The sequence below is a fragment of the Dermacentor andersoni genome, chromosome 1 (assembly GCF_023375885.2).
Source record: "Dermacentor andersoni chromosome 1, qqDerAnde1_hic_scaffold, whole genome shotgun sequence".
NCBI classification, from domain to species: Eukaryota; Metazoa; Arthropoda; class Arachnida; order Ixodida; family Ixodidae; genus Dermacentor; species Dermacentor andersoni.
The window spans coordinates 379779730-379789845 of record NC_092814.1 but is presented as its reverse complement, the minus strand read 5'-3'; the positions used below and the strand labels follow the sequence as shown (position 1 = coordinate 379789845).

The 10116-nt window shown below is 45.6% G+C and overlaps 1 protein-coding gene across 2 annotated transcripts; it reads right to left on the bottom strand.

Moving 5' to 3' along the window:
• Positions 1-1357: 1357 nt before the first annotated feature.
• LOC140215413 (uncharacterized) lies at positions 1358-3821 on the bottom strand. Of its 2 annotated transcripts, XM_072285985.1 has the most exons (9): positions 3398-3821; positions 3082-3114; positions 2934-2993; positions 2809-2847; positions 2694-2738; positions 2225-2272; positions 2119-2160; positions 1990-2028; positions 1358-1903 (listed from the first exon to the last, which is right to left on the bottom strand). In XM_072285985.1, exons 1-9 carry the CDS (start codon positions 3427-3429, stop codon positions 1663-1665), a joined length of 579 nt encoding a protein of 192 aa, XP_072142086.1. In that variant the 5' UTR covers positions 3430-3821; the 3' UTR covers positions 1358-1662. The 2 variants fall into 2 exon arrangements, with proteins under 2 accessions (XP_072142086.1, XP_072142085.1); XM_072285984.1 differs by lacking the exon at positions 3398-3821 and having other exon boundaries at positions 2934-3197.
• Positions 3822-10116: the final 6295 nt, after the last annotated feature.

Here is a 10116-nt window from a genome sequence, read left to right as displayed (position 1 = left end):
GCCTTACCTCATGCGGCCTTATCCTCGACGTGGCAAGTTGCTTCAATTACTTTTAACGCTGACATGTTCCTCTGATTGCCGAGATGAAATATCAATGCAGCTGTACTGTGTTACTGCTGCCACTGTTTTCCATAGCAGATACAGTTTCGTGCAATGCATGCATACGGTAAAAATGGTCAAACAATTTCTACAAAACATTTACAAATGCAGTCTAGCCTGCATGCATGTACATAGTAAGTCCTACAAGGAAAGGTTGTTTCTGCATGGAAAAAGAAATGGAGCAGAGGACTAAATTTCGTGCATGCAGTGCAATATGAGTGTATTAAAATACTTTTATTACTGATAATTTACATGTTATGTTGCATTTTGTGCGAAAGCAATAGTATGATGCAGTAATAAAATGTAATGCTGACATACAAGGTTTAATTGCATGATTGTAAGCAAATGCATGAGCACTTCTAACCTGTTTTTCTGACAGGATAATATACTGAAAATCACAAGTTGTGCAATTCAGCCAAAGGTGGCCCTATGTAGCATTTCTTTAGCACAACGTAAGCATGCAAAAATTAATAAAAACCCGTATAATATCAGTTTATGTAGCATTTCAAATTGGCTGCGCTGAAAAGAGGCACCCAGAGGACATTAGATGTAGGAACAGTTTTTTTCTTGTTGTATTCAGCGGGTGCCACAGCTGCCAGTTATTTAAATGATTTGAAATTAGTGCTATTGCATTTTTCATCTAAGTATGTACATGTATGCTGTAATTTTAATGCCCTGACCTTTTGTTTTTTCTAGCTCTTCATGCCTACAGGGTCAGCCAGTATAGCGAGTACTTGAAGAGGGCAGTGTTCAATTACCGGCTGAGTCGTGCAAGGAGGCTCATAGAAAACAGTTTTGGTATCCTGGCTAGTAGGTGGCGAATACTGAAGAGACCTTTTCGAGCGTCAGAAGAAACCACTGAGAACATTGTAAGGGCATGTGTGGCGCTTCACAATTTTCTGATGAAAGATTCGGTGTTCGCAAGGACAACGTACAACCCTCCTGGATTTGTTGACCATGAAGACTGGGAGGGAAATGTCACAAATGGGGCATGGAGGAACGACAGTAGTGCCCTTCCTGGATGGACAGACCAGGGGTACCACTCTGCTCGGTAATTATTACTTCCATGAAGGCATGAAATCAGTAATAGTTTGCATTTCCTGCTTTATTTACATTAAAGCAATTGAAGCTCATCAATAACACTTGGCATAAGATCTTGTTCATTAGAGTTTGCGTTAAGAGTTGTAACAGTGCAAAAATACATGCGTAGTGCATGTTTTCAACAGTCAGTGGGTACAGCTAACGACGAGGAGTAAAACACACCCATTAGAACTGTGACCTCAGTCAGACAGGCACAATAAGCCGAAGGAAAAGGTTGAACATCTCGTGCTTTTCTCTGTTACAGGGCTGCATTGGAAGTAAGGGATGGACTGGCATCCTACTTCATGAGTGACGGCCAGGTGCCATGGCAGGAAAGTGTCGTGACCCGTGCAGGACGGCAGGTAATTTCCGATAACAGGCAACTACTTGTCAGCATGCACAAACACTATCATGTCAAAAGAAAGCCGAAATTGCTTGCTTTCATAGAAAAATATGATCGATTGCTAGCACTTTTCATTTCATTTATTCATACTGCTCCATTTCGGCTTCATACAGCAGCTTGTGGATCTTGAATGTCACCTCGCATCTTTTTTTATTTGGTAGCATCCTCAGCTTAGCAGCTATCCAGTTTGCTGTATCGTCACCGTCATCTGTCGGTGCAGGCTTTTCTTTTTTTTTTTTTAGTGCTAACAGCGTAGCTGAGCAGCTGCCCAAGACATCTTTCACTGCTTCGTCGAAGCTGTCAGACTGCCTTCTTTTGGTCCTGCATATAAATACATCAGCGCAATGTTTTCTTGCAATCACTGATTATCATTCAAATACTGCAGGAAATGTGAAACATGCCAGTACCTAGAGGAACGTCCATTGGCTGCTCGCCTTTTGGCAGACCTGCAGGACAGGCCACATCATTACATTCAAGAAATGCACTGGAAAAGTATGTCTGCTTCCAATCAAAGAAAGTGCGCACAGCTTTCTTACCCTGGATCTGGGGCAGCGGCTCCTGCTTGTGAAGTTGACAACCTGCCTCAAAAAAATGTTTGTTATGGTGTCATATTCCGACACAAGGAAGTGAACACTAACTTACCCTGAAGAGCCAGCAGCAGATGCCGCACCTTCTGATGTGCTGGGGAGGCTATAGAAAAAATAAAGATGTTGCAATTTATGCCGTGCAAAAAACATGTTGTCTTCTTGCAATGCTATGAAAAGGAGCAAGACACATCACACTCATCTAGTACCCGAGAGCTTGGTTTCACACCTTGTTGTAGTTTTTAGACGTGCAGTCATTAAACAGGACACTGAAACATTTTTCCCAGCACATTGCAATGCAGTGTTGAGTGTCTGATTCACTTGAAACTGCACACCTGCGGCGAGTCATGACAGCAACTAAGCCAAGATCTGTATGCACATAAAACTAATCCTTTTCTATGGGAGTGCAGCATAACAGTGCATAATAGAGTGGACCCACTCTTATACGTGAAAGGCTTGTGGAAAGGGTGTATTGATATGGAACCTGTGATGCACCACAGCGAGGAAAGCTGAAAATCACCACCCACCTCAAATCGTCTTCATCAGTAAAATCATTGGGGCTGTCAGAGTACCTGCATTATATAAAGACATAGGATGTTACTACTATTGGTGGATAATGACACCACAATTAGTACAGCTTACATTTCTTGAAGAAGCATAGCAGCCGGGCTTGATATACAGCTGCACAGGTGAATGAAATGACAATGTTGTACATAAACTGTTTCACTGCAGTAACCGTTATGGTAAGCAAACAATGAGGTGCACACCTGGCCACCAGACTCGGACTGGAAGGGCTGTTCGATGACAGTGGAGATGGCGGAATGGAGCTGCACAAAAGCACAGATGCATAACAAGTTAAATCACTTGAAGCTTTATAAACTGAAGTTACACTTATGGAAACAAGACTTAACGTACACGTCCTCTTCTGGGGGCACATTTGATAAAGACCTGAAATATAAAATTTGAGGTGTTTTGATGCAATCCCTGCAGATTTCTCGCCAGGAAAAAGGTAATATGAAAATTTCAATAGCGAACCTACCAGCTCAGCTGAAGGGAATACATTCTTAAAAACACAGATGCTTGGGCAGTCAAAGCAGGTAAAAAGATATTAAACACGAAGAAAGCGGCTTAAAAAATAGTGGTAGGATAGGTGACAGTAGTGAAGTTATCAATGCCAGGCTTGAGTTGGCGCAGATGGCTACGCAACTAAGTTGCCTTTTTTTTTTTTTACCTTTCCGCATAATGTGGCGAGTGCCTCAGCATGCCATCCACGATGTCAAAAACTGGCCACTTCGTGTGGACCTTTGCGGCCTCTCCTCCGGCGCCACTTTTCCGGGCCCCCTCCGACGCCGACACAATTTTGAGCCACCGATCTTTCACATTTTTAAATTTTGCGGCTGCTTGCGGTCCTGCAGAAATGCCACTGTTTATCACCAAGAAAGGTTGCAAAATGAAAAGATGAGCAACTTGTTTGAGTGATCAGGCGGCGCTGTACGAAGCGCGCAGCCTGATACGACATGCGAACCGCTCAGGCAAAATCACCATGCCCGTAGGAAACCGAGATTCCATCTCATTTGCTCCGCAGCACACCGCTAGAGCACTCTAAACAAGTGTGCTCACCCCTGCACATTCCTGCCGACGTGAACATTCAGCGGAAGCTCAGATAAAGAATGAAAACAACTCACCAGTCAGATCGAATGTTTTGCCGATGATCGCCCACCGGTTCATTTTGGCGTCCTTGTCTTTATAATCCGGATGGGTTTTATCATATAGAAAGGGGAACAAGCGAACAGTCTCTAGAAATTGCTCCATCATGTTCTGCCGGTTCAAATTCATTTTTCACCGTGGATGCACACGAGCACGTGGATGCACATAAAGCAGTCGCGGCTGGCTCGGAGCGCTCGGTCGTCGATCGTGGTTCCGCCGCCGCCGCTGGAAGTTAACTTCAGCAGTAGCCAAGAGGTGGCGCTTAGGAGAAAGCCCGGACGTCTCTCATTGGTTCGCGGCACGCGGCAAGCCGCCGAAAATGGCTCCTCGACCCATCCTCTGCGCGGCAGACCAAACCGGTTCCGCGGCAGGTTTCGCGGCACGCGGCGCGCCGCCGGCGGCGTGCCGCGCGCGTTTTGACGCCAGTGTGTCCGTACCTGAACGGTTTGGGAAGAGGCATGCAGTGACCCTGCTTACGGTTTTACATGAAACCACTTCTTGTGCTGCGTCTGTCCCCTTAGCCGAACTGGTTGCAAGGCATATGTATACTTGAAAAGTATTCTGTCCACGACACCATTGACGACAAACCGGCCGTCAAACTGTCGATAAGAATGCGCTGTCGTTCGACTTACTTTCTTAACAAAACGTCTTTTTAAGCATTGAAGCACAAATGTAACCTGAACGCCAATGTATTTCTCCGCAAAGTTCGGGAATAATATCTCGAAAGCGGCGTCATCCTGAGAATTTGTCCCAAGTGGAGCCGCGTTGCCAACTCCTCGGCTACAATTATTAAGTAGCAGTAAGTACCATATGGTGATTAGTTAAAAAATAATTCGTGAATTTTTGTTCATTTGTCGGTTATGCATTTCAATTTTTTGTGCAAGTAATGCCCGCCTCTTCAAGTAGACCAGCTCATGGACTAGAATAGTGCTATCTTCCACAGGCAGTCTTCAAAAATTTTTCGAGAGTGTTCGCTGAAACACCCGATGTATACAGATTGCCCCACATAAATTGAGGCAAAGCTTTAAAAATGAAACGCAATTGCAATAAGTGCCATATGGTATTTAGTCCAAAAAGTAATTAATGAATTTTGGTCAATATGCCGATTATGCGTTTGAATTTTTTGTGCGAGTACTCTTCAAGTAGACTAGCTCAAGGACAAGAATTATGCCATCTGGCACCGGCAGTCTTAAAAATTAAATCAGGACGAGACAAAAGAAGAGGAAAACGGGGTTCGCCTCGCGGTGAGCTAATGCGCATTGGGTCAACGAAATGATTTCGATGCAACTTTTCTTTCTCAACTAATAACGGGCTGCATCTCGGACGGTCCTGGCGTTGAAGGTTTCGATATTGCCAAGACAGAGTGTTGAAATTGAACCGTGAATATCTCGAATGAAGTACGATTTAGAAAATCAAAAAGGGGAGGTGCATTGAAGAGGGACTGCTATTAAAATCCTAATATAAAGAACTTCCTTAAAGTTGTAAATAAAAGCGAAATAATACGTGTTTCTAAGTTAGACGTAAGAAAGTCATGGTTTTTCCGAAATAAGCGCACTTCGTCTTACAACGACCATGTAAAAATGCTTCCCTGGTTAGGCTCATAGCCATATGATAAATTACTACAGTCTAAATTATACAAAGACATAAAAGAAAAAAAGCCGCTCAGCTTAATATTGCAGTACGAAGTAAAAAATTCGAGCTATCCAACTTAGTGGAGACAAACGAAATAATAAATGAATTATACAGCATGGCGGCTTAGACGAGAATCGCTTTGTGGTGACTCAGTCCCTGGAAGTTTCATTGGCTCAGAGTAGGTCATCATGAAGAGCATTTGTATACTGTATTAGAAAGCTATTGATACGAAAATTCTGGCTGCATTTCATGTTGCTTTCTTGTGTGGACGCCGACTTCATAGTTAAGTTACGGGGCCTGAATCCTACCTATGCTCCACACATGAGAAATTACAGCGTATTTTAGGTGGCCCGTTGAACAACTCGCGTGAAGTGAGTTTTATTGTGAATATTTATTCAGAAAAATAAAAAAAAACTTGACATCCGGGTTTTTCTAAAACCCGATGTATGTACGCCGAATTCAAAGAAAAGAAAAATTGAAAAGTCAGAGTCCTCATTATGGTCTTAAAATTTGATTGCCTTTTAATTTTTTTTTCTTTACACCGTGAGGGAAGAGCCACGCATTCTTTCAAGAACCGAGGAAGCGACGAAGAAAACGAAGACGAAGAGCACGGGCCAATGTTCTGTCACGCCTGTGTTGGCGGTCCCGTTCTGAACCACGTCTCCGTTCCGTGAGCTCAAGTCGCCGAATGGAGTGGAAGGACATGACGACCGTGATGTGGCACGCGACCGGTGGGCTCACGCTACTCCACGTACCTGTGCTTCCGAGCACAGCAGCGGCTAGTGGCGGCGAGACCACCACGAGGGACCCGTGGCCAGTCGAGACGCGACCACTGGTGCAAGAAGACACCTGCCCTCTCCATTCAGGGCTACCAGGCTTGGAAGCAACACCTCTGCCACATCAGGCATGCCGGTGGGAGCTACGGACGCTGGCGGGAGATCAGAGCGACGGACAAGCGCCGAGACCTCGCTCCTCGAGTCGTCCACGTGCGTATCCTCGACAAGCAGGTCAACACCATCGTCATCTGGAAGAGGATCGTCGCGTGTGCTGCACTGGACAGGGTTGCGTGGTGGGCGTCCTTCCAGCGGTGAACAACTCTGGCTGAAACACCTCGTCACCTGGGGCTGTGCTGAGTCCCACGAACTCAACGTACAGCTCCGAGTGGGGTCTGCGGCGCCTGCGGACGTATTTCTCCGTGGCCACTGGGACAGCAGCGCTGGCAGGTGCCGCTGCTATCGGCTGCGCGGGGAGTGCGGGCTCGGAGCTGCAGTCGCTGGCCCCACGGTGGCTGTTAGGTGCCGTTGATGGGACACCTTGCAGCCGACGGCGGCGGCATGAGGTGGTGGTGCTTGCGCTGGTGCAGTGCAGAAGGCGCAAAACTTCTTACGCGCATTTGTGTTATCAGTTGTTCAACGTTTTCGTTTTCTTCAATATATTATGTTTCTAGTTTTGTATTCTTGAAGTAATAAAAATGCCTCTTTAAATGTAAGCAGGTTGTTCTCACTGTTGTGAGCGGCTTTTTTCTGATGAAGACAGAGTCACTACAACGAAAGCAACAATTATACAGTCATGAAATTGGTCTTTGAAATGACGAGCAGCGCGATTAATGCTCTTAGTTTGCAGGCTTTATGGAGGGACGCGTGCGGACATTTTTCGCCGTGGCCACTGGGACAGCAGCCTGGGGCGTAATTTCTGATAATCTCTGGTTAATTTCGAAGCGGCGACGACGACATTACCAGTTTTTTTTCTAACGCTACCAATTGTTTACTATTACACCATTTATTTAATTGATTACATGTGCTAACTTGACCAATTATAACACCGTATTGGTTAAGCTACAAATGCAAACATTTGTAGCCGATGCACATATTGTCATGCGTCGTGCTGGAGAGATTTACAGCAGCTCATTTGGAGTACAACAGCTTTCTCGAATGGGTAATCCGGCATCGAACACTTATTACGCTATGACATTAGAACCCTAGTATATGTAACACAATCTGTCCAGGAAGTACAGAAAGCCATCGCGACATGGGGTAGTCAAAGTGGCATGTTTTGAACAGTTTAGGAGAAGTCGACCAGTCCATGCAAGAACGCCTCAATTGCACATGCGCCTAGGAAGAAGCACAAAGGTCCATATAGGCCTAAAAAAAAACGAAGAGTGAGATAGAATAGTTTTCACCCACAATCCTCAAACCCAGCCCACCTTCTACCTAACCTTCAACAGACGCCGAGCGCCGTCCGCCACGTTAACATTATCTTTATTCAGTCATTCTTAACGATTATAGATTTAATGTCAAATGTGGTTTCTGGTAGGAAACACTAAATACCACTTGAGGACTTCTCCCGGTTCTTCACACTTGAACGAGTTCCAGAAAGATAAAAAAAAGCCGTAAGCTGCACTTTGTTTCCTCTTTACACTTCACTACCCGATATCCATATTGGAACTGCACCATTGCTACTCTCTTGGTCCTTCCACATTAAACAACTATTATGCTCTCCGCTATTTTTTTTATTTGCGCCATCTTTCTGTTTTCTCAACTTCAGTTCATCATTTGCATGTTTTTCGCTGTCACATAAGCAAATCTGTGTGCATTCTACAATTAAGAGCGACGACTTTTTCAATGGGGGCACTGTTGAAGTACTAGTCACGTCTTATGTCAATCGATGTTTTCTCATGAGAACTAGACCACAATGGAAAGCTTGAGTTCTCTTGATGACAAATAACCCACAATGAAATTGAAGTAAAGATAGGGAGCAACGCCATTTTGTTAAAGGACAGGCTACAACCGGTTACATGACCTGCACATACTCAAAGTGCACGAAATTTTGCAAACACTTCTTGAAGATATGTGTATTCCATTGAACATGAGTGATAAAGCCAGCTACCTGGGGAAAGATGTTAATTAAACAATTGACATGGTGTGAAAGACAGGAATTAGGGCCAAATTAGGGAAAGTAGTGGTCATCCCGTGGTCCGGTTAAAGGCAAATGAGTCGGCGAGGGAACAAACGTGAGTTAATTACATCTTAGTTGAAATCAAGAAAAAGAAATTGGCGTGGGCAGGACATGCAATGAGGAAGGAAGGTAAACGATGGTCATTAAGGGTTACGGACTAGATTCCAAGAGAAGGGAAGCGTAGCAGGGGGTGGCTGAAAGTTAGACGGGTGGAAGAGATTAAGAAGTTTGCAGGGACAACATGGCCACAATTAGCACATGACCGCGGTAGTTGGAGAAGTATGGGAGAAGCCTTTGCCCGGCAGTCGGCGTAACCAGGCTGCTGCTGCTGATGATGATGATCTTTTTTCTCAGCCTTCGGAGGATCCAGAGCAATCATTCCGATTAAATGAACAAGCTTCATACAAAACCTGCCTTGAGATGGACCCGACAACGCGCTGATTGTTACCACCTCACTGCGAACGCCTACTGATAATGTAATTACGCGACTCAGTCTAGGCATCGGTGCCTCTATTAGACACCGTGCAGCACACAACTATTAGCATGCACGTTGTACCAAAGGTGTGTGTAGCCGTCCGTCTGTTTATCTGCTTGCGTGCGTTCCTTCGGTGGAGAAAGCAGTAGATAATGAACAGTTTGCGTGCCACTGTAAGCTTCGTTGCTAGAGATGTAAGGCGGAAATAGCGCAACGATGCGCCACAGAAATAGCGCAACGAAGCGAAATGGCGCAAGGAGACAGGTAATATCTCGCCATTTGACTTTCATTCGACACAGCATCGATGTGCAGCAAAGCATCGTTTACTTGAACTCTGATGTCTCCAAATATCGGTTAAGTCGAAATTTTCGCCGGCCGTGGTTTGAGCCTGTATTTTTCACCGCTTATCTCGAAAATTGTTTCCGCCCGACTCACTATATCTGAAGATCTCGACTTGTAAAATCCAAGGCACAAATTTCAGCGTCAATTACTATACTCCCTAATGTAAAATTTGAGCGCAGCTCTATGCGTGTTGTCATGTTGCGATATGTATGCCGGCGCCGACAATATGTCTCGTGCAGCACGCTTCAAACGAAGCTAAGAGTGGCACGACTGCGTCGCTAACTGGGAGACCAAGAGAGACGACATGTGGGTGACACGTGGGCGTGATTCACAGCAGCCGCCGCAGACAGACCTCCGCTCATGCAGCGCTTTGTTTCTATATATTGCATCGGTGGCGTCGTCGGTGAACAGGCTACAGGCACTTCCCTGGCGCCATCTCGTAGCCATTGTTGCCGCAGAGGCCATCTTGCGCTGCACTTCGCTTTCCTATTCGCCCTTTCTCCATATTCCCCTCCTCCGCCTTCCACTTCCTGTTTTCACTGTAGCCTCTTCCTCCGCCTTCCTGTTCAGCCTCTCTTCGCTCTCTTCGTTATAGCTGTCTTTCCTCACCCGCTGTGCTCCGCGTTCTCTTTGTCATCGTTCGCTGTACTCGTTCGTTCGGTTACGCCGAGCGATGCCGAAGCACGCTGACTGTCAATGCAGAATAGGACGCCGAAGAGCTGCGTTCTATAAGCGGCGAGAAGTTGGAGTGGTTCTCTCTTGCAAGTGACGTCACGGGCAGGATGCCGCTCGTTCCGACTCGCTCAGCAGCCGCGCGCCCTAGTTCCCTTTGTGTATGC